This window comes from Danio aesculapii, chromosome 25 (assembly GCF_903798145.1).
Source record: "Danio aesculapii chromosome 25, fDanAes4.1, whole genome shotgun sequence".
In the NCBI taxonomy this organism is placed as follows: Eukaryota; Metazoa; Chordata; class Actinopteri; order Cypriniformes; family Danionidae; genus Danio; species Danio aesculapii.
The window spans coordinates 23,369,915-23,396,093 of NC_079459.1; the positions used below are offsets into that span (position 1 = coordinate 23,369,915).

The window sequence follows — 26,179 nt, forward strand, 5'->3', positions numbered from 1 at the left end:
AGATATAGTTGTTTGAAAGTAGCATAAGCATGAATGAAGATTATGTAGGTTAGTAGCCTAACAGTTATTGTTAACACATGCTAATAATCTAATGAAGATATGAGATACTCAGCTGTTCTGGAAAGCTACGATAATATGCTAGTAATGAATATGACAAGCTATACTGTATGAATGATGTAAAGTTAATTAGAATAGCAAACGCTAAGAGCTAATGAAAATAATGTGAGATTTAGGTTAGTGGTCTTAAGATGCTGTTTAATGTACTGTGAACGTTAAATAAAATGTGTGAGCTAGGATAATATGCTAATAAATACACCATAATTTACATTATTGACATATAGGTGAATACAAATAGCGTAAACTGATAAGTTAATGAAGATTACATAAATTAGGTTAGCAGTCAAACAAACAAATTGTTGACAAAATGCTAATGAAGATATAATGTGAGAGGCTAATGGACTCTTGAATGTTTTGTGAGTTCTGTAGATTATAGTACATGTTTTAAGCTAGGTTAATATGCTAATGAATGTGACAAGCTGTATGAATGATGTAAGTTAATGAAAATAATGCAAGACATAATTTTGCAGTCTTAAGATCTTCTCAGTTAAATGCTAATACGATCATGAAGATCTCATGAAAAAAAGGTTTCTATTATTTTTAATAAAAATGCCACAGAGTTACCGAAGAGATTGGGAGCTGTAGGATATAGAAAATAATGTGAGCTAGGCTAATATGCTAATGCATATGCTAAAAGTGACATTAAAGTATAGTTGAATGAAAGTAGCATAAGCATGAATGAAGAATATGTAGGTTAGTAGTCTTGCAGATGTTGTTGACATGCTAATAATCTAATGAAGATATGAGATAGTCAGCTGTTATAGAAAGCTATGGTAAGGTGCTAGTAAAGAATATGACAAGCTATATGAATGATGTAAGTTATTTAAAATAGCATACGCTAAGAAAGAAGCTAATGAAAATAATGTGAGATATAGGTTAGTAGTCTTGAGATGCTGTTTAATGTACTGTGAGCTCTAGATAATAGGACATGGTGTGCGCAAGGCTAATATGCTAATAAATACACCATAAGTAGCTTTTATTGACAAGTATGTGCATGAAAATAGCGTAAACTGGTTAATTAATGAAGATTACATAAGCTAGGTAATTAGTCTAACAAAGATATTGTTGACAAAATACTAATAGCTAACAAAGATATAATGTGAGAGGCTAATAAACTCATTAAGGTATTGTTAGCTGTCTAGGTTACAGTACATGTTATAAGCTAGGCTAAGATGCTAGTGAATATTACAAGCTGTATGAATGATGTAAGTTAATGAAAATAATGTAAGTTAGCAGTCTTAAGATGTTGTCAGTAAATGCTAATACATTCATGAAGATCTCATGAAAAAAAAGGTTATGGCTTTATTGTTGTTCTTAAACTCCCAGATAGCAAAATACACTCGGGCCAGTTCCGGCTAGATTCTCGCCTGCTGGAGACTTACCCCTCGGCCCAACTCCTTCTGCTGTACTCGGGCCGGATGCTTATGGACTCACTGCCCAATTCCGGTGAACACCTTTGTTAACGTCATTACAACCATTTGTGTTAATATAACAGCAAACGCAGGCTATAATGTAAACACCAAGTGTAGGCACTGTGTTTAACCTTTGAATAAAATGCAAACAGCATACATATCCTATGATGCAAATAATCAAACAAAAGACAAAATAAATAATGATAAATGTTTATTGATTGCAAGAAACAAATAATACTAAAATTGAATAAATGATTTTGTAGTGCACAAGAATTAAGAACTTCAATATAAAACTAACAATAAAACTGCACAATAAAGACACATTGTAAACAAATTTAGGTAAACAGGAAGAATTAAAGAAAAATCTGAAATTGCACATAAAAGTTTTTTAAACAATCCTGTTTTGCTAATAGACTTGAATAAAAAAATTGTACAAAACACATCTACCGGGTTGAGCTAATCTGCTTTTTAAAAATATCATAAATTTGTTCAAGAATACAAAATCAAACATTTTATTAAACGATCACGTGTTATTCATTTGTACTGAAGAAATAAAATGCACTTGAGGTGTTTGGTCATTTTTGAATGGTGACTCCCAAATGAGGAAGAGTTAAAGCAGTGCTATAGAAGCTCAATTCAATGACGAGCTTTTGCAATTAAGGGATTGACAAGGACTGGGCTGTAATGGAGTCTGAACATGGCCTTTTTCCCCCTGCTGGCCTGATACAGCTGCATTAAATAAATAAATAACTACCACAGAACCACTTATCGAAAAGGTCAATGTTTCCACCGGGTGAGCTAGCGTGCTAGCATCTGACCTATTGGGAGAGACACGTATGACACTTGAACCTTTGTGCTTGCTCGTCCCAGTCCTCCCAATGTTGGTTTGTTGACTTCAATAAGCAGAAAAGACCTTTTCCTGTCAATCCCGTGGAGCCGGAATCTGATAATGCGTGCAAATGAGTCACTCATGCCGATATTTATATCAATGACAGGGACCATTGTGTGGTTTTTAAATGCCAAAATAGTCGCTTCACCGGAATGAAAACCCATGGACAATGCCTAGGAAATCTTAACAAAGCCTTGGAAAGATGCACAAGCATGGCCTTTTCAGGGGGGGGTAAGTGTTTTTATGAAAACATTCCTTCGATACGTTCTGTGATATTAACCTGTTTACTATTAGCTCATATGCTACGTGTCTATTGTGTTGTCAAAGATGGCACATACCATAAAAGTCTTTCAAATGCGAGCTTAGCTGGAACACAAGCTTACTGAAAACCTAAACAAAGCTGATGACAAGAGCAAACAAAGCAAATGAAATTCACAACCATGCTTCTGAAACACAAAAAGCTATTTGTTGGTTTAAAAACATGCTTCTTTGCTAACTATTAACCATTAGTTTACTACTATTATAACTAAATATGACTTTTAAATGCATCATTTTGACATTGTGCTAATTGTAGCATAACTTGAAAAAAATAGGACAGATTTGGTTTATTTTCAATTTTTATCTCCTAATTTTGTGTTTTAGTGTCACAATTTTTCTTGGTATGCCATAGTTTTGGTTTAGTATTTCTGTTTTTACTGCTAATACTTTCTAATTTTGACTTTTTAATCTCAAAATTTAGTCCCCTGGTTTCACAGACTAGTCCCAGACCCCTGGAGATATTGGGAGCTGTAGGTTCAGAAATGTGTTGAAAAAATTGTGTGTCCGTTAAACAGAAATTGGGGGGAAAAAAAACAAGGGGGCTATTAATTCTGACTTCAACTATATATATGTGTGTGTGTGTGTGTGTGTGTGTGTGTGTGTGTGTGTGTGTGTGTGTGTGTGTGCGTGTGTGCGTGTGTGCGTGTGTGCGTGCGTGCGTGCGTGCGTGCGTGCGTGCGTGCGTGCGTGCGTGCGTGCGTGCGTGCGTGCGTGCGTGCGTGCGTGCGTGCGTGCGTGCGTGTGTATATGTGTGTGTGCTCTCAGTAAGACTTCTAGGCATGGAATGACCAAGTTTTGCAACATCTATCTTTTCTATTCTTCTAAAATGACCCCACTTTTAGGGTATTTAGAGTAGTATTTATTTTTAATGTCTCTTCAGAATACAGGAATAAGATCCAATAAACGTCCGATTGCTTTCACCCCAAAATGGTGGAATTGCTGGGCTGTTGCTGGGCGCTGCTGTTGCAATGGAACGCTCTATTGAGTGTCGCCTCTTGGTGATTCTAAGCTCTTTGACATATTACTGTAAGTCAAAATGTTCACACTGTGTCATAACTTCTACTTAGAAGATAAGTATTAAAAATTATGATATTTGATTTACATACTTTTAATTCGCATACTAACTTTATTGTCACAATTATGATTTAATAATATTGTTTTTTTTGTTATTGTCTTCTGTGTTTTTTATCAATGGGTTTCCGTATTCAAACGTTGCTTTTTTTCCATTCAAAACTGACCAAAAAGCTTAGGTTTAGAGGTTTAAATGTGTATTTCTGTACATGTATGTCCATGTTTTTGCAATCTACTTTTCCGCATTTGTCCTTTTTTTCCCCCCAATTTTCTCCCACGCCTCTTGTACTAACAGCATGTCCAGCAAGGTCCACCAGTAATTCAGTACATTCCCTTCCAGGCCGTTCTCTCGAAACCTCATTTTAACTTGACCCTTCATTGTGTTTTGCCCCAGGCGGCTCGGGCGCAGGGATTAAAAATAGAGACCTCAACAGGGACGCCGCCGACACGGTTCTTGTTGGAGAACTGAATCCCGCTGGGGGTTTTTATCACTGGGGAAGGTCCGATTACCCCATTTCCTTCTCTTACTACTCCTTTTTTTTTTTCTTACTTCCACTCCCTCTCTTTCTCTCGCTCCTTCGCTCTCGCTGTAAATCTCAGTGCCAAGTGAGGAGAACAATATTTTCACCATTATTTCTGGGCACTACAGAGAGATGATGTGGGTATTGATATGGACTCATAAATTTCCAGGGGAGACAGATTTACGGTAGTTCACCTCTCGCTCGTGTTCGGCTTTGATTGGTTGGGAATGGATTCTTGGCTATCCAATTCAGCTTAGGTCAGACGGGTCTAAATCAAGAGGACTATATCACATGGTTTTATAGAGGTGGCAGTTTGGTACATACAGGAGGCTCAATGCTGTGGTCGTACATCTATTTTCCTATTAGAGACATGTGCCAGGCTCTGTGTAATTCCTGCTACTAGAAAAATACATTCACTTTTTTGTTGTTGTTGTTTTTTTTTTTTTTTTTTTTGTTTACTGTTGTTTTTTTGGTAGTTTTACCTGTGCTGGTTAATCATGCCTGTTGCACTGTAATTTTTCAGTTTAATGATTCTAAAATGTTATATGAAGACATATTTATGACTATTTTTCTAATGACTTGTATACATTTGCTCTGTAAACCCTGCTACTAGAAAAATACAGCAGGGAAATTAAGTATTAAACACATCACCATTTTTCTAAGAAAACATATTTCTAAATGTGCCATTGACTTGAAATTTTCCCAGCATGTTGGTAACAACCAAAAAAATCCATATATGCAAAGAAAGCAAATCTAATTAGTTATGCATAATAAAGTGAAATGATGCAGAGAAAAAGGTATTGAACACATGAAGAAAAGAAGGTGTAGAAAGGCAGTGAAAGCCCAGACAGCATCTGAAATCTCTCAGTTTTTCAGCAACTCTCTGCACTTCCTCATTGTAAATGAATATTAGCTGCTTCAGCTCCAAATCTATATTATCAGGATGATGAAGATGAAACCAGGGTGGATATTTCAGCAAGACAATGATCCAAAACAAGCAAATGATCCAGCCAAGCAAACTCTCAAATGCTTTTAGAGAAAGAAAATCAAGCTGTAAAATGGCCCAGCCAATCACCTGACTTACAAAAATAAATACAAAATAAAGATCAGATTTGATAGACGAAACTCACAGAACGATCCAGATTTACACTCTGTTGAAGTTTGTGAAAAACTCACGGCTGAGCAATTCATATTACTTCATTCTCTATATGATCTACTGATCCAGATGTGGAAGAAGCGTCTGGTGCGAGATTTACATTTTAAGCCAATGCAAAGACACGAATGGACATCCTGCGGTGGGATATGTGCGAATGAGGAGGTGCAAATGAAGCAATTTGTGTGAATGAAGTGGTGGGAGCTGAGCGTTTTGCACGATTGATGCGCTTAACACGAGTTTCGCACAAATCGCTCGAGTTGGAAAATCTGAACTTCCGTTGACAATCGCGCCGCATTAACCAATCAGGAGCTTGCTCTTGTAGGGCCATGATAATGACATAGCGCCTGTTGTTGGTGTCCCGGGGGAAAATCCTCCTGCTGACACTGACAACAGTTCATCAAAGTAGGCTTGGCTCAGTCGGAAGCACCGCTGAAAGCTTCCATCATCCAGGTATAGTTTCTGGAGGAGTTGATGAACTCACAGAGTTGGGTGCACCTCTGAATGGATCTAGTGGACTCAGACACGGCTCCAAACGAATCGATGCTTCCTAAAGCACATAAACACAGCTATTCTCTCAATAAAATCTATGTTAGCAATTTAGCAACAAAGGTAGAGTCACCAGTCAGACAGAAGCCATTGCCCATGGCACGAATCCGCGTTTATTATGAAGGGAATTTGATGTCCGAATAAAGTAGATTTGACACGCGAATGAAGCGAGTACACTCAAAATGTTCACTCGTCTATTTACGTGCGAATAGTGCGATTTATCCGCGAGTGCCGCGTCTGGTGTGAACACAGCATTAAGCTGCATCCACCAAAAACGCCTTTTATATAAAGTATTAAATACATTTCAGTAGTTCAGTACTTTTTCATTGTTTATTGTCTTATCTATATGTTGCTGTATACTTGGGCATTAAACAAGATTTGTTTTCTTGTCTTTCCTCCACAATAAATTTATCTATTATTCACGCCCTCGATAACACCTGCATCCTTTAAAAATCCTTCTGTCTGTGAAAAAAAAAAACCATTGCAATCATTTCATAACTCTGCTTGTGAAAACAACATTAGTAGTTTTATCTATAGATCTGTAAAATCTCGTCCTTGACAAGAATATATTAAAGAGTCGATGCCAGGGTTCAAACACTAGCGAATCTTATAAAAACTTACAAGCGTGCATAGAAGATTCAGCACATTTTCCTTAGCCCTTCTGTCACAATCTAAAAGTTTCTTTTTTTCTTGGTCAAACTGATGTTTTGAGAGACTTTTTTTTTTCACTGAAAGTAAATGATAAAGCTATGACAAGAAACGATTTTGTTACTTTAATTTGAATCCGGCAATCAGGTTTCAACTGATTTTTATATGCAAAGTTTAACTTGATATTTTACTCAATTTGACTGATGTAAGTTAAGGTGAATGGAGAAGTTCAGTTGATTCAACTTAAAAATTGTAGGTTGCAAGAATGTTTTAGTGTGCACATGTCAATTTTGAGATTTTGGCCTTTTTTGGCTTTTTATAGAGTGTTTTCCCAGTCTAATTTAAAGAAAACATCCAGAATACTCTTAAATGTTAAATTTGCCTCTGCTTATCAATTTGTGTCAGTATATTTCAAATGTTTATACAATTTTCTTTATAGGCTGTTTTCTGAAGAAGAGTTTTGAAATGAAGCACAAATCACCATTTCAACTCAATTGATATGTTCATACACAATAAGTGTAATTATTTTAAAAAATGAAGTAGTGACACTTTACAATAAGTTTCCATTGTTCATTTTAGTTAATTTATTTACTAGCATGAATAAACATTGAACGATACATTTCTTCATCTTTGTTAACATGCGTTAATGAAATAAACACGTTAATGCGTTATAAAATAAAGTTGTTCATGTTAAGTTAATTAGCTATGGATTTTAATAGTAAAAATTGTATTGTATTTTGGAATATATTGTAATATATTAATTTAGTTGTTGTCCAAAATGACTAAAAGAAGATAAAAGAAACACTTCAACAAACAAAACGGCAATATACAGCAGGTAAAATAAGTAACAGGTCATACTTTTTCTCAGAAAACATATCTCTAAAGGTGCTGTTGAGTTGAAATATTCACCAGATGTCAACACCAACCAAAGTACATAGAAAACAAAAATATTTAATCTAGATATTATGTTATGTGTAATAAAATGAAATGACACAGGGAAAAAGTACTGAACACATGAATGAAGGGAGGTGAAAAAAAGCATAAAAAGCCCAGACAGCAGCTGAAATCTCTTAGTAGTTATAAAGTAGCCCTGTCGCTCGCTTCAGTCCCAACACCTACATTATCAGATGATGAAGATGAAACCAGGTTGGAGATTTAGGCAAGACAATGATCCCAAAAACAGCCAAGGAAGCTCTTAACTGGTTTCAGGAAAAGAAAATAACAGAGACTCACAGATCCAACTATTTAGTCTTTAATTTGAGAAATACCAGCTACTCCATTCTCCATCCAAGGGGCATCTTGAAGCTTTCGTTACCAAAAAATGCTTTTATACAAGTATTAAATACATTTCAGTAATTCAGTGCTTTTTAAAGTGCTTCCTGGTGTCATTCATTGTTGTTACACAACAAATTTTTCTTAAATTGCTAACTTTTGGTTTCTTTGTATGTTTGGATTGTTTGGGTTTTTACGAAAATCTAATGTCAACAGCTGCTTTATAAATATACAGTTTAAGTCAGAATTATTAACCCCCTTGAATTATTAACCTACCTGTTTATTTTTTTCCTCAATTTCTATTTAACAGAGTGAAAATTTTAAACACATTTATAATCATAATAGTTTTAATAACTCATTTCTAATAACTGATTTATTTATCTTTGTCATGATGACAGTAAATAATATTTCACTAGATATTTTTCAAGACACTTCTATACAGCTTAAAGTGACATTTAAAGGCTTAACTAGGTTAATTGGGTTAGCTAGGCAGGTTAGGGTAATTAGGCAAGTTATTGTATAACGATGGTTTGTTCTGTAGACCATTGAAAAAAAAATTGCTTAAAGAGGCTAATAATCTTGACCTTTAAAATTGTTTTAAAAAAAATTAAAAACTGCTTTTATTCTAGCCGAAATAAAACAAATAAGACTTGCTCAAGAAGAAAAAATATTATCAGACATACTGTGAAAATTTCCTTGCTCTGTTAAACATAATTTGGGAAATATTAAAAAAAGGAAAAAAAAAAGTCAAAGGGGGCTAATAATTCTGACTTCAACTGTATTTACCAGGAAAAATCATGACATGTTAAATATATATATATATTACCCGCTGTATATGACAAGTCTAAGTTTGTTTAGCTTTTCTTGTTTTGTTTTTGTTGTCCATGTTCTTGTAACTGAGTGATTCCTGACTTCCACGACAACACAAACTTAAAACACTTCATTGAGCATGTACACATAGACACCATCTATTTGCAATAAAATAGTACCTTAACTATATGTCTGTATATAATAACTTGACTAACTAAAGTAACTAACTTAACTAACTAAACAATAATTAGTTAGTTGTGGAAAAAAAAGCTCTAAACAAAGAAACTTGGATAGAATTGATTGTTGGAAATTGTCTGGTTCATATAGAGAGGAAAGAACGTGTTTTCTTTGCCAATTAAAAGATGATATTTTGTCAAAATTTGTAATCCAAAAAATGCTTCAAATTCTTAATGTAATCAATCAACTGGGGAAGCATGGTTACAACTATTATATTATAGTATTTTAGTGAGTTTAACAAGTTTTCTCAATTTGGTTTGGTTTTCTGTCAGTCAAGGACAACTAGACTGTATGGCTCTTTTAAAAGCTTTCTCGAAGGACATCCGAGATCCTCCATCCAGTTTCTTTGCTCGTGTTTATTTAACTGTCGAGGCCGATGGGTAACCTTTGTTCTTAGCTTGTTGAGTGGGGTTTTTTAAGCTACTGATGCTCACCCTATACAGAACGAGAAAGAGTAACACGACTTCGAATATCTTAACCTTTCCATCTGAGCCTTCAAATGTCACTCTTCCCTTTCCTACATCTGACGGCAAATTGACATTTTCTGTTTGCTATAGAATCGGATTGATCTCCAAGGGTCCTGTCAGAAAAGAATAAATTGGTCATTCTTCAAAAAAAAGCAACCTGTTTTTGTGTTGTTGTTTTTTTATTTATCATTTTAGATTTGGCATATGCTTTGAGGAATTTTGATGTGGGGACCATAGTATAAGCGGAATAATTAATTCTGGATTGTTTAATTATTAGAAAATAATGCACTTCCAAGCTGTAAGGGTTATCTTCAGTCTTATTATTGTAATTTTTAGATTATTTTTATTTATTTGTTTGTTTTTGCAATCATCAGCAGTCTGGGATTCTGTCGATAAAGATTATCCTGAGCTGATGGACCCAGATTCATAATATTTAAAATTCTAATCTTCCACTTTGACATGTTAGTCTTCAATAATTGAAAACCGTAAGAGATGATTCCCACAAACCCCCTTTTCTCCCCCTCTTCAATCAAATCCTACCAGATGTATTATCCTATTCTTTTAGGTCAGTGATCAGTTAAGCCAGATTAAGCCTCCCAGAAATGATGTGTCCATGTGTTTGTTGGGTTCTGTGTGATTAATATGCTGCATATAATATTTAATGGTGTGCATATTGTATGCACATTATTTACATGTTGACTTATCATTTAACTATTCTGTTGAACTAGGATTTCCTGAACTGCACTTTGCTATTCATTAATCTGTAATTTACATTCAATGTCTAAATTATTGGCTAATGTTTGTTTCAGGTTCGTTTGCAAATAGCCAAGACCTTTTTTTGTGTACTGTTAGCTTAGTGTGACTTTTCAATTCATTATAGCAGAGTGTGTTTTTATTTGGACTGGTTATCTGCAGTCCTATTGTAATTCTTGCATTGAATTACAACAGCTATCAAATTCCAGAATTGCTTCTGAGACCTGTATACACAATCAGTGGCTACATTTGGTGTAACACACTTGAAAAATATTATGGAAAATATTGTCAAATGTTGGAGACTGTTATGTGCTCAATTGTGCATAAGAACAGATTTACAAATGGTTAAAAAGGCATTTGAGGGCAATTATGTACTGTTTTACATAGATTTGAATTAGCTTGTAATGACGCAAAACAGTACATTTGTTTAACTGAACAGTTTCAATGAAAATTGCATGACTTTCTTAAAAAAAGATCCTCGTCGTCAAATTAATTTAGATGAGAATAGATTTGTGGACAGTTAAAAGTGTTTGTCATATGAATGCGAGTTGGTCATTTTTGTCATTTTAAAATGTTTTAAGATTTATGATTATTAAAAAGTGTATTCATATTAATTAGTTTTATTTTAGAGCTGCTTTATAAACCACGTATATAAAAATAGTTCGTTTTTATTTGATTAAATTTCATGAATGAAGCACAATGTATGGAAAACGCGCAGGTCTACTTAATATCCTAAGAGAAGCCCTTCGTTCATTGGAAATAATGTATGAAAATGTAAATCCAGTAAAAATCTCATTCCTGTTTTTGAATACGCCTCGCTGATTTTGTTCACTCAGGCTCAGAAAGAAACATCAAAATGAAAGAGAAAAAAACTGAAAGTGCCACAAGGCTTTAAGGTTTTTGGTAGTGTGGAAGTGTATTAACATCTCCTCAGGTCCAGATGGCAGGGGTTAGGTTAAAATGGCAAGTGTGCATGGAGACCTGAAGGAGCAAGTTTCATATCCACCACACCTGACAAAAGTCTTTTCGTTGATCCTAGATGTAAGAGCGAAAATAATAACTTGACTTCTGATTGATCATTTGGAAAAGTGGCAGAAGGTAGATTTTTCTGATGAATCATCTGTTGAACTGCATCCCAATCATCACAAATACTGCAGAAGACCTATTGGAACCCACATGGACCCGAGATTCTCATTGAAATCAGTCAAGTTTGGTAATGGAAAAATCATGATTTGGGATTACATTCAGTATGGGGGCGTGCGAGAGATCTGCAGAGTGGATGGCAACATCAACATCAACAGCCTGAGCTATACGTCAGCCTCCACATCAAAGTTCCTGAAAGCAAAGAAGTTCAAGGTGCTCCAGGGTTGGCCAGCCCAGTCCCCAGAAATGAACATTATTGAGCATGTCTGGGGTAAAATGGAGGAGGAAGCATTGAAGATAAATACAAAGGATCTTGATGAATTCTGGGAGTCCTGCAAGAATGCTTTCTTTGCCATTCCAGATGACTTTATTAATAAGTGATTTGAGTCATTGCAGAGATGTATGAATGCTGTCCTCCAAGCTCATGAGAGTCATACACAATATTAATTCTTTTTCCACTGCAACATGACTTTATTCTATACTGTACATTATTTCTGATAAGTGACTAGACTTTTGTCTAAGCAAAGTCAGACCTTACTGTCCTAATTAAACAATTAAAAATCAAAGCATGATCATATTTTATTTTGGTAAATTTTTTTGCGGAATCTAGAGGCCTTTGCCTTTCATATAAGCTACTTCTGATACTAAATGATCAACTAGAAGTCAAGTTATTATTTGTTTTTCCTATTACTTAGTTAGGCGACAAGACTTTTGTCAGGTAGTGTATGTGTTCATAATTATGTTTTGTAATTATAATTATTATAAGTGAATTTATATAAAATATTTATATAAAACATTCCCAAATCATCTACACTGCCTGTCTAGTACATTCTTGTCAAATATGTTGCTCTCTGTCCTCCAGCAGTCCCAAGTGTGAAATTCTCCAAACCAGTTCAAACACAATAAAAAGCCAAGTTAAGGCTGCTTTGTGCCCGCTCCACATTCAGTTAAGAACATTATGCTGCATATAAGCCAGAGTAATTTATGCATTCTCTGTCCAATCCGAGCCCCTATCACACTGTGCATTTATAATTGTTGTGTAAATGCATTCATGCCACTTCTGAGCAGCATTAAACACTCAATGTAAGATTGCATTCACTTTAGATGGACTTCTGTGCCACCTTTGCAGTGTAAACATGGCATCCGTTTGCTTGATGGCCATGTTGGGATGATTATTGCAGGCATACAAGACCAATTGCTGGTGTATCTATTTAAATAGAGTAGTGAAATCTCAAACTGCTTGACAAATCCACAATTAAATAAAATTTCAAATCTACCTCAAAAATATTGTTCATTAACTTCAAATTGTGTTAAAATCATTGAAATGTTAACTGTGTGTTGCAGTCTCTCCCATTTATAGTAACTGTAGTTTAATTTAATTGATCTTTATATTCACTTAAAAAAGAAAACTACTCTTCCAAAATCATTTGACTGTGTGTGCATGCAGTAATTACACTCTAATCCTGGATAGAGGAAACTGGTTGCCCTAAAAAATGTAAGTAATGTATACTGGAATTCAATACCAGTTGGTACTGAAATTTTAAATGCGTTAATTTTCCACTAACATTTGAGCGCTGTTGAGCATGTTCTTAAACATCACTGATTTGCCGTTGTGTTTAAGTGCTCAATAGAAACAACTGTGATTGGCCATGAAGGTCATCAGTTCACTGAACACACCACTGTTTACTGAGTGTAACCACAGATACAGGAACACTGGGGCATTTTAAAGCCATGAAGATCAGCTAGTCCGTTTATGAGCTGGCATGTGAGCGATCCGATGATGAATTCGCTGATCTTCACAGCTTTAAAATGACAGTTTTTGTAAGAAACTGCAGGGATTCTAGATTTGGCCTTGTAGACTCAGCTTCACTTTGTTGTACATGCAAGGTAGTGATCAAAGCCTCATTTGAACAATTAATTGTGATCCATATCAAAACATTTTGTTTAGTCTATAAAATTTGTTGAAGACCAGTTATAACACTCTTCAGAGTTCAGTCAAAGAGGCAGGAAAAAGTTGACGGAATTCTTTCAGAACTCCTCCATGGGACTCGAGACCATTGGGTTGGATGCATCACTCAGTGACTTTTGGCTCAACCTTCATAAGATGGGAGTATACTCTTAAGACTGTAAACTCGTTAGTCCACCAGGGAAGCTGTTGGGTAGGGTGAGAATGAACAAGTAGAAGTGAGACGAATGCAAAAGAGGAAGAACAAATTCTTGGTCTGGTTCTCACACACACTCTCTTCCACTCAGTCCTCCATGAGCAACATGGCATTACTTGCATGGATATGTTGACACCTTCACTTTCTCTAATTTTGGTTACCCTGCAGCAAGCCCACCATTCCCAAGGTTTCCTTAGGGACTGATGGTGTAACAGTGGAAGCTCTTTAGGCCCCTTGCTGAAGACACTGACTTCTCCACAATCCATCAAACAGCCGTGAGTCCTCTCTATCCCTCCGGGCAAGTCAAACAGTTGTGGGTGGCATTTGCTGCTAGTCTGTCCTTCAGAGTACAGTCATCCTCCGCAGCCTCTTTCTTTCTCATTCCTCATGGGTTTCGGCACTAAGATAACAGTTACACTTTGAAGGAGGTGGGATCTGGCAAACGATGACCATGATGTTTTAATTACAAACTAAATAACAAAACCAAACTCATAGATGACCGCCCTCATGACTACTTCATAAAACTTCATAAAGACCAGGGGCCTAATGTACGAAGGCTTGCGTTGAAGTCATACTAAAACATTTAGTATCGTGCACGTGTGCTCAGTTTCACGTTATTTCGGTTGTACAAAGAGGATATGCATGGGATTCCGCATACGCAGCGTTCCATACATCTGAATTTTTTTAAACTGAGCTCACATGCACGAGCGCAAAACCCCTTCCTGTCTCCTCTCCCGTATGAATATGCTAATGACTCTACTTTGGCCAAACCAAACGAAAAAGCAATGGCAAAATCAAGCAAAAAGAGAAACTTTGCACAGAATGTGAATTGGAGGTGCTCCTATCGGAGGTAGACCGGAGAAAAACTGTGTTATTTGCAAGTTTATCCTCCGGAATTAATAACAAAAGAAAAAAATAGAGTGGGACAGTTTAGCTGATGCGGTTAACCCAGTTGGGTCTGAACATAGCACTGTGAGTGAACAAAAAAAGAAATGGTCTGATGTAAAGGTGTAAAATTTTGTAGCGTCTATAGCAACGTTGAGTGGCGTAGCTCGTAACGCGCATGACAACATTTTTGACACGTTCGATCATGGACTCGAACCCAGCGTCTGATGAACTCATTCTTCTTTTTTCCCCCACTACATATCAGATTTTGCCTACTCTTCATCTCGAGGAAGACGAGTAGGAATCATTAATAAGTGTGTGTATTATGTTAAGCGCACTTGAGCATCACATATTATTGGCACATTTATTGAATGGAAATGTTTCTGATTCATCCAAATTCGTCTTCAGATGGCGCCTTTATTGCAATGTGTGTGCAGTCGATCGCTCCGATTACATTGGGAAAACCGGCGATCGCTGCTAATTGCGCTTTAATGTTTGGCTGGTCAACTGCATGGTATGGAAACCTTATAAACCTGCTAGACATGCGGAAGATCCCGTCCGATACAGCTGCCATTGCACGGCTCAAAGATACTTTGTAGTGTGCAATTTAACATAATTGCCTCTAGTAGTCGCCAATGGAAATAAAACAAACACACACAAGAAATACACGTACGCCAGACATGAAGTTGGCGTGGACCAACGCACATTGTCACGTTCATTTCATCATTAGTAATACCAGACGTGAGCGTGAAATTTGGCGTACGCCAAGTTTTTGTGCGTACGCAGTGTTGATACATGAGGCCCCAGTTGACCCTGTATTGACAAATACCAGCAGACAAAATTAGACTCCTTATCAGGTTTGGTCTGATAAGTATGTTGATTGTCATCTGTCGGAGCTTGTTTCATTGATTGAACATGCTTAATCAGTACACATCAGATTATAGAATGAATGAGAAGTCGTGCTGTAATCTGGTCATTGTCTGTGGTTGCCTGCATCTGTAGGTCTGATGTCAATTGGTCTTAAGCTTGGCACCCACCAAGTCAAAGTCAATTAGTGGTGACAAGCGTCAGCTTCATCAAGCTCCATTTGGACCAAAAAGCTGGACGCAAACAAACCAAACAGACCACAGCTGACTGAAATGTGAACAAATGTACATTCTGTGCAGGTGGGAGTATCTGCATTGTCATTCCCCAAAGGGAACCTGGAACTAATGCAGCATAAATTCAAACCATAAACAGATCAGCATTATGTACCACTTCCACAATAGTTCTCGGTCACCACAGAGGGATTCGCTCGTGCAATTACGTCTGGTAATATAATCCATGTAGTTTCCAAATATTAAAAATGCAATAAAATGACAGCTGGCTTGTTTTATTTGTTTTTTAAACTAATCCATGAACTATGTAATGAAAGTTTCTGGCCGACGAGTCCCCAGTTCCGGAGTAGATTATTGCATTAATCACCAGAATGTTCACTCATCTTCAGTCATGATCACTTCCCACACATACCCGCACTCTGCTAGTGTTTGGGAAAGGAGCGTTCACGTTTTACTGGATCCGGCACTTCATAGTTGGTATTGTTTCCTGTCAACGTTGAAACAAACAGGCAAAAGAGCAGGACAAACGAGTCGAATCTTTTATTAAAAAAATCTATATTTTTAAACAAGTTGCACTTTCAGATTTTAACATCAGCTGGATGTTTTTATTTACTTAGAGCTGTATTGCACACTGCATGGAAGGTCATTTTCAAAAACCCATAACAGGGCTCTTTAATATGCATTTCAGCATATAAACACCTTTCTGTGTGTTCATGCCTTTATAAAAAGTTTCATGTGATTGTTTATTTTCATTAAGGGTCTCAGCTATATCTCTGAACTGTAAATAATAGTGAATATTAAATGATGCACCCCCCTTTAAGCGAGTCCTGCACTCAACAAGTCTGCATTCGATTCATCTTCAATATCAAGAGCACATCTGGGTTCTATCACGTGTCCTATTTTCTTGCGGTCTTGAATATTGGAGTTGAACTTTGTCAGTTGGTGGTGACGATACACAAGGACACAAGATCACTTAAGAACACATTGAGAAACAACCCTGGTCCATTCCCTTCTTCCACTGTCCTTTTACCCTCCCAGATCTCCTCTATGGGACTCAAGACACGTTTTGCACACAGGTGTCCCTCATTAACACTCTGTCCACCAACCTTACACCTTTTCCACAGCACGCCGCGCTGCTTGCCACAACGAAAGTGAGAAACCCAAAGTACAGATGCAGTGTCAGTACTAATAAGAACTTTGCAGGCACGTTTCATACATATTAATGCTACTCGACATTTTACGAGAGGAAAGCAGGCTTTAGTTAAATCCGTTCATCTCTTCTCTGGTCGCATCTCGCAAATGTTTCACATCAAGACCAGTTCTGTTTATCTCACCCGTGTGTCTGTTGTTGTTTATGCACATGCACATCTCTGCACACATGAGCTACGTGTGGGTCGACCTTGACGGCTTCGGGAAGTTTGTTTTTTTTCCCTGCGCTGTCCCATGGGATTCATCTGAAGATGCACCGCTTGTCATTCACACGGCTTCTCCGTGGCACATCGATTCAGCGGGGAGCTCATCGCGCAACCCAGACACGCGGTCCTTGACAGTATTGATTGAATGTAAAAGATATAATTTCTGTTCACAGTCCGCAGAGTATTGCGGAGTGTGTAAATGCTAGTTGTCCGGCGGAAAGAAAGGAGTCTTTTTTTCTTGTATTCTGCCAAAGGAACAACAGAGGGGAAAGATGATGCCATTCGAACTGTGCGTGTGTGTGTGTGTGTGTGTTTTTCTGAGCACATCTGCTCAGTGTATTACTCAGTGTCAGGCCTGTAGATGTGAGCTGGTTTCAAAAGGCTGCCCTGAAGCTTTAAGTTTCACATAACCATCACAGAGAAAAAAATAAACCGGGCTTGCATAAATACTGTTATTTTTTTTAGCGCAGGTCCTGAAACATTTGATTTCAAATTCATGGTTTGATAGCGAGTGCTCTTATCTGAAAAAACTGCTCTAGATACAATAACTGTATTCAGCCTGGATTGATTGTGTGATGTTTGTGTGTGTTGGGGTGAAATATTGGTCTCGAATAATGTATTAAAGAAATGTATAACAATTCTAATAGTTTAATAGTAATGATTCTTATAATAAATATTCTTTAATCAATTATTAAATCTGGTGAACCCTAATAAATCAGGTAATAAGCCAAAGGAAAATGAAAAATTCTTTAATTACTGTGAATAGTTATTATATCCATTCAATCATTTATTTTATTTTCGGCTTTGTACCTTTTTTAATCAGGGGTCACCACAGTGGAATGAACCGCCAGCTTATCCACCATATATTTTACGCAGCGGATGGCCTTCCAGCTGCAACTCATTACTGGGAAACACCCATACACTATCATTTACACACATACATTATAGACAATTTTAGCTTACCCAATTTACCTATAGCACATGTCTTTGGACTTTGAATCTCACACGAACATGGGGAGACCATACAAACTCCACACAGAAAAGCCAGTAGGTCTTGCTGTAAGGCATCAGCGCTAACCACTGCACCACCACGCCGCCCCATGGTTATTATAGTATTTTATAAAACATCTGGAACATAAAACACATGCCTTGTATATAATTAATAACAATTACCTATATATATATATATATATATATAAGCATGAGTAATTAATGGTTCATTGGCGATCCCTGATAAATCAGGATAGTGAGTAGACACACACACACATACACACAGTGGTGAAAAAGTGTTTGACCCTTACTGATTGCTTTTTTTATTTTATTAATTCAGATCAACAAACTAATCTAAATTTTAGTCAAAGATAACACAAGTAAACTCATCATCAAGGTGTTTTCTGGCAAAACTAAGACAAGCCTTTACGTTCATACTTATTTTTCCATTAATGGTTTTCATCTTGGAACTCTGCCATGCAAACAGCAGTTTATTGTCTCTTTTTTTATGGTGGAGTCATGAACACTCACCTGCAGTTCTTTCGATGTTGTTGTGTGGTCTTTTGTGACCTCTTGGATGAGTTGTCACTGCGCTTTTGGGGTCATTTTGATCAGCTGGCCTCTCCTGGGAAGGTTCTCCGCTGTTCCATGTTTTTTCCATTTATGGATAATGACTCTCACTGTGCTTTGCTGCTATCCCAAAGCTTTAGATATGGCTTTATAACCTTTTCCAGATCTCTGATGGATCTCAATTACTGTTTCTTATTAATTTTTTTAAATTTGGATCTTGGCGTGAAGTCAAGCTTTTGAGGATCTTTTGGTCTTCTTAACTTTCCCAGGCAGATCCCATTTAAGTGATTTCTTGTTTGCAAACAGGTGTGGCAGCAATCATGCAGTAATTTAATAAATAATTTGACCTTTTACAATATAATTGTGAATAATAGTAATAATAATAATAATAATAATGAATGTTTCAAAATATATTCAATAAAATATTGTAGATTATCATTTTACTAACATAATAATAGACTCCTAATTAATATAAATGTCATTTAAATGTATATTTTAATTGACATTTTGTATTATAATCACTTTACTTCTTCTGTTCATCTCTTTTAGACTTGGAAAAGGACCACCCCAAGAATGAAGCAGGCGTGGTGTGGCGAGTAACCGGCGGGCTCTTCAACTTGACCAGAGGAGCAGTGGGTGCCACCCTTGGTGGAGTGGCCTGGGTAGGCAGCAAAAGCTTCGAGCTCACTAAGACAGCAGTGACGAGCGTTCCTGCCGCCGGAGTGGGACTGGTCAAAGGGGGTGTCTCAGTAGTAACAGGAGGAGTCGGTGCGGTGGGATCTGCAGTGGCCGGTAAAGTTACACCAAAGAAAAAAGACAAGTCGGATTAGACTGGCTGACTCGCTCCCAGCCTTTGTTCCATTCTGTGTGTCTGGGTGGTTTGTTCTCACTTTCAACAGGGTTGGAAAGCAGGCGGCAGGTTCATTTGGCCCATTTTGTCTAATTAAGTTCATATAAAGAACTGCAATACGATATGTAAACTCAATTCAACCAATAACTGAAAGCTACTGCAGAGGTACATGAGAGAGAATTGGGGTCTCACCTTTGCCCTTGTGTGCTTGTATGTTTGTGTGTGTTTTGAGTGTTACTAGACTATATTTGGGAGAAAGAGGGATAGCAAACTTATTCTTTAGGAAGAAAGGACACTTTCACCACATGGAAAATGTTGATACAGAAGCTTCGTTTAATTTAATGAATATGTGATCAAACATTCCACATGTAATTAAGGTCATTCTGTGTGTAACATGTTAAAATGTAAGTACGCTTCACAGAATTGTTCCATGAATAGGCGGATTTAGTTTCAAGCCCATTTTTGTACTAAATAATGGGAGAGCTCAAAAATTAAGGAAAGTGTTTTTTTATTATTATTATTACTTTATTATTATTATAAAAACAATTGTTTAAATTTGGCACTAGATTAATTAATTCATTAATTTATTCATTTTCTTTTCGGCTTAGTCCCTTTATTGGTCAGGGGTCGCCACAGCGGAATGAACCATCAACTTATCCACCATATGTTTTACGCAGCGGATCCCCTTCCAGCCGCAACCCAACACTGGAAAACAACCCATACACTCTTGCATTCACACACATACACTACAGACAATTTAGCTTATTCAATTCACCTATAGCGCTTGTCTTTGGACTGTGGGGGGAAACCGGAGCACCCTGAGGAAACCCACACAAACACGGGGAGAACATGCAAACACCCAGCCGGAGCTCGAACCAGCGACCTTCTTGTTGTGAGGCGATCGTTCTACCCACTACGCCACCATGACGCTCCGCACTAGATTAATAAACTAGAATAATGTTGGTTTTAGATCACATACTGTCAAATGTTCATCAATTTAGGGTGTGTTCACACTTTATTTGGTTCAGACCCAAAATGATAGACTTAGTCTTGACTAACTTAGCATTAACACAGTCTGAACATAAAAACAATCTGTTAAAATGTTGTTTTTTTCCTTCTTTTTTCTTTTATCTCACTGTATGAGGGTTTATTTGAAAGAGAAGCAAGACCTGCTTCTTTAGAGGTCTCGTTCCACTTGTTTGCCGTTTACAAGAGTTCACATTTAATTCAGATTAACCACACTAAGTGTTCTTTCACAACTGCTTCATTTAGTTGCTTAAATCACTAGAGTTCATACACTCATTTGGGGCGGTTCATTTGAGCAGGTGTGAATGCATCAATCACACTCGAGTGTTAACCAAAAGTGGACCTAACGCTTGAAGACGTGGTCCCAGTACGCTTTTAAACGAACACTGGAGCAGTTCATTCGTAGAGCATAATCCGAACTTGAACAGCCCCAACTACAAAAAATGCTGCACATTTTCAGACTAAACCAACTGCTATAGTCAGCTGCACTGTGTATTATGGTATGAGGGCAAGTGTTTGTTTATAGTGCTGTAGCAGAAGCTCCATGGTAGCAAACTTCTGATGTGACTTGCGATGCACCTGTGAAAACATTGGCTGCGTCCAAAATCGCCTACTGCATTTGAGTAAGAATTTTTTATTTGTATGAACGGAGCTCGTTTGTACTACATCCACCATTTTGTCATCATCATGTGACCTACCTACATCAGTTGCATCACTTCACTCCCATTCATAAATTCTCTCACGCTGCATCATGGTACAGTGTAGCGTCCATTGGATGCGCACTTCAGAATCTTGCCGGAAGTAGTAGATCATCCGGGTACTTTTCGCATACTGTTTTTCAAATTCTGTGAATTCGGACATGCTGTTCGGCTCGCATACTGTTTTTAGCATACTATATAGTATTGAAGTATGCGATTTTGGATGCAACCATTGTTTTCAAGTTGCATCTACGTTTAGATCTAAAAAATATTAGTGTGTAAAGTGATGCATGCAATCTATATAATATATGAAGCCCATGGATACAGTCGTCATGGAGTCGTCTATCCATTCTTTTGTCTGCTGGCTTTCCCCCTCTCCTCTCTTTTTTTTTTTACCTTCGGATGTTGCAGAGGAATATTTATACACATTAATTCTGACCAGTTGAATAGCAGTTTTTCTGAATTTTTGTTCACCACAGAAAATAGCATTGTCGGTTTTGGAAAAGGGCTGAAAATATGAGCCAATATTCAGCACTGTGGTTTCACTGTCAATCCAGCAATAGTCATTGCATGAAGTGAAGCAGCTTTCATACCTGACGCGGAAAGCGATGCATTATGAAACCCAATCATTTCATTCCTTCAATAGAAATCCCAGATTATTTGTATATTATTTATTTCTTATTTCATTTATTTTATTTTGTTTTATTTTATTTGCAGGTGTTGACCAAAATTCGAGAGCTCCACACCATGGGAAAAGTTTAAAATAGCTCAATATTCAGGTCTGGTCATTCCATTCATAAACCAATACTTATCTATGCATAAACTGTACATGATCACCGGTGCACTCAAATAACACGTCGACAAGACTTTTCTATGTGGTAATTATTCCTGCTGCTTGCAATCGCGTTACTATGATGGCATAGCAACGCTGGTAAAATTATGCCCTTCGGCTACTCTTTCAGTCAATTAAATCACAGTTAAACTATCAAAGACTTATAAAACTATATTATTTAATAAAACAATAAATAATAATTACAAATCAATTTTGTTTTTCAGACAAGTGCGCCCAGAATTTTCAGTTTCGGGAATTTTTATTCTGGTGCATCCCTTGAATCTAGCCAATATATTATGTGGATGTTGTCGCGTTTTGATTCATTTCAACTGCTTTGAACCTGAGCTATCAGTGCGGTGTGAAAAGAAAAATGGTGTATCAGTTTTTGCCTTCAGACCAAATGAACTGAACCCCAGGTGTGAAAGCACCCTAAAAAAGCACTTCCAATAGAGTTTGTTTCAAAATAACCAAACCAGCAAAGTGTGAACACACTCTTACTGTCAGAAACCATAGCCTTTCTTTAAAACCGATTTCAGTTTATGTTTTCACAGTTAACTGCATCTCATTTACATCATTCAAGGTAAGTGTAGAAATCTCTGAAAAGACAGAAGTTCACTCCAGTGTAAACACTCCAATTTTTTTTTTGTAAGGCGACATTTGTACTGAATCTGCATCCAGAAAGGCAGTGGCTGGTGTAGAGAAAAGAAATTGTTGACATGTAGAAAAGGACACAGGGGAACAGAAACCACACCACATTGACTTCAGTTCATCAAAAACAAAAGGCAAGTCCACTTAATTGTTTCTCTTTGCGAAGCATCGTTCGTAGCTGTTTTATAACGATGCTTTATGGGCCGTACATGTGCCTGAATGTTTTGGAAGTTGTAAAAGCTCACTGTGGAGTGTTTTTAGTGTTCAAAATAACCACAGATGTATTCCCTGCTACCTTTTTACAGCTGTTTACATCATAGAACCAGCACAATTGAAAACGTGCCGATGGAGTATTTTTTCTTTTTGTCTCCTATTTCCCCACACTGCTTAAATGTTTGTTTATTATTTTTTATTTATGCAAAAAACGGCATATGGCATATTATTATATTGTTGCAGTGCATGCTTGAAGCTCTAGATCTCTGTACAACATGCTGTTAATTGTGAGTGTGTTTCTTTCTCTCTCTCTTGTTTTTTCATGTTTCTTTGTGTGTTTTTTTTTTGCTATCTACACACTTTCGGTAGGTACCCATGTCTTGAAAAATGCTGTTACTCTAAACTGGACTTTTAAGACCAAGTAGATTTTTGTCTATAATAGAACTATTTTTGCTAAATTTATGCTGTATTCTACAAATAAAGCATTCTGTATTTTAGAAAAGCGGGGGTTGTTTGGGTTTTATTTTACGAGTTTCATTCATTTTGCCATACTTTCAATCCACACTGTGAGACACCGAAAGTAAAACAAAACTGATTGCATTTATTTAAATGTCCAGTAGGTGGCGGGTCAAACCACAAGTGGCTAAATGCGACTGCACAACAGTGATAGTGGTTCAAAAATATGTTTTTGGGGCCTGAATCATATTATATTTTTGATGTAAGTTGCTGGTCGGAGGATTTATGGACACATTTCAACGTTAAATTAGCCCTAGAAATAATTTTCTTGTGATGTGCGTTTCTCTCGAAAGACACAGAGTAACCGAAAGTAAAACTAAACTGAATGCAGTTATTTAATTGTCCAGTAGGTGGTGGGTCAAAACCACAACTGGCTAAATGCGACTGCACAACAGTGATAGTGGTTCAAAAATATATGTTTTTGGGGCCTGAATCATATTATATTTTTGACGCAAGTTGCTGGTCGGAGGATTTTTGGACACATTTCAACGTTAAAATTAGCCCTAGAAATAATCTGCATGTGATGTGCGTTTCTCTTGAAGGACACTGAGAGTAACCGAAAATAAAACTAAACTGAATGCAGTTATTTAAATGTCCAGTAGGTGGCGGGTCAAAACCACAAGTGGCTATATGCGACTGCTCGAGAATGATAGTGGTTCAAAATATATATATGTTTTGGGGGGCCGAATCTCATTATATATTTGACGTCAGTTGCGGGTCGGAGGATTTACAGAGTTATTTCAACATTTCAATCAGCCTTAGAAATAATCAGCATGTCATGTTTATTACTCTCGAAGGACTCTGAGAGAAACCGAAAGTAAAACTAAACCAAATGCAGTTATTTAAAAGTCCAGTTGGTGGTGGGTCAAAACCACAAGTGCTGATATGCGACTGCACAACAATGATAGTGGTTCAAAAAATATATGTTTTGGGGGGCCAAATCTTATTATGTATTTTTGTTATTATTATGTATTATGTATCTTATTATGTATTTTTAACATCAGTTGTGGGCCAGAGGTAGGAGGAGGAGGGCCGTAAATGGCCCGCCGGCTGACAGTTTGAGACCCCTGACTTAAAGGGAGTTCACCCAAAACTCAAAACTTTGGTTTCACCCAAACCAAAAATGATTTTTATGGGAAATAATGATACTGTACCTATTCAGTTGAGTTGGCAGGAGACTTGCGTCTTTACATTTAATGTCATGTCACCAAAATGGACAGGTCCTCATAAACTTCTTGGTCTTTTTATGGGACACTGAGTTGGCGCAAAAAAAAATTGAGCCAGTCAGGTGTTTTATCTTCAAAAACAATTGCATGGCTCAACAACATCATTGTTCCGCTATATTAACCAAAGGCATTAGTGATTTTAGTATCAATAGTAAACCGATCATAAAAGGCCAAGTTGTTTTGGGGCTTTTTAACCTCACGCCGTGTTGCAACCAGGCGAAACACGATAAAGCCGTAAAAGCCTTTCCTTCTGTGAAGGGCGAAATTCAGGAGACTTTGTCGTAACCCACAGCCATTTGCATTTACACTAAAATTTTTAAGAATACTGCAATGATCATATGTGCAAAATGTAAAACAATGAAACAAAAAAAACCTGTTCTGCAATAGTAAAATGTCTGTCAGATGCACATTTATTTTCACCTTTTCATCCATGAATACTTTGAATTAAGTCATTACTTTAGTTCATCCACGTTTGTATGAAATGAAAGCATATTGAACCATTTGCCATTGCACCACATGACCAGGATTGAAAAATCACTGTCCAGCAATAATCGAAAAAGTGAATGGATTCAATTAATTGTTGCGACATAAAAAAGAACAATGGTTCATTGACGAAAATCGACCTGTTCGAAACAATTGGTGCACAGAAACGAGTATGGTTTCATCACTAGCCAGAAAGAAAAATGTTTTTTTTTTTTTTTTTTTTAGAAAATAAAAAAGGAAAAGAAAATGTATGCATGTCTGTCTGTTTATCCATATTATTTGAATTTTAGAATAGCATACATGTTCTAGAACCCACAACAAAATTTAATCACATCGCAAAAAAAATAGCTTTTTTAGCCTCTTTAGCTTAGCTTAGCATAAATCATTGAATCGGATTAGACCATTAGCATCTCGCTCAAAAAAAGCTACAGCTGCTTTAACACCTGCTGAACATTTAACTTAAATCATATTTACCTATTTTCTGTATTATTTCAACTTTTATGAATGGAAATATATAGACTCATCATTTTCACATTTTTCATTTATGAAAAAAGAAAGTTAAACAAGACCACATGCTTTTTTTTTTCCTGAGATAAAGCTTTTTCCTTCATATATTCTACAAATAACTTTCTAAAAGTTTAACATAACATATTACAGTGATGCTTTCCTGCTGTTTAGGAGTAGTTTACCTTTGTGTAAGCCAGAAAAACAGTAATATGATGGCTATTCAGACGTACATGAGTCAGCCTTGACATAATTTAAATTCAGAAATGAATTATTTATGAAGAAAGAACAGTGAAATCTCACATATCTGCCTCTCTCTTATTGTCTCACTATTACTGGTTTATGTTATTTAAATGTAACATTATAACAGCTTATAATTATATTCCTAAATCATAATCAAGGTACACATTCTAACACTAACTGTACATCTGAAACATTTGAGAAATATACATTTTATCATGTGTGTTATTGTTTAATATTTGTTGTCGAGTGTGATTCAATACAAGAATATAGTTTGCATTCTGAAATGCCTTAATTATAAAAAGAGATTTAAATGGATATCTGAATCTCAGTAAGTGATTTAAATGAGGGACGTTCAAATAGATTTTAAAGGAATGCTCCACTTTTTTTTGTTCCCTGGAGTTAAACGGAAGAGTTGTACCATTTTTCTGGATCTCTGGGTCTTTGTTTAGGCACTTTTAGCT

The 26,179-nt window shown here is 36.6% G+C and overlaps 1 protein-coding gene across 1 annotated transcript in view; it reads left to right on the forward strand.

The window, feature by feature from the left end:
• zgc:101566 (Transmembrane protein 263-B-like) overlaps positions 1-21,502 on the forward strand; it is a 47,565-nt gene extending 26,063 nt beyond the window's left edge. The window contains exon 3 of the mRNA XM_056452029.1: positions 19,029-21,502. Coding sequence (XP_056308004.1) covers positions 19,029-19,309 — 281 coding nt within the window. The 3' untranslated portion in view covers positions 19,310-21,502. The remainder of the gene's footprint in view (positions 1-19,028) is intronic.
• The last annotated feature ends 4,677 nt before the right edge of the window (positions 21,503-26,179 follow it).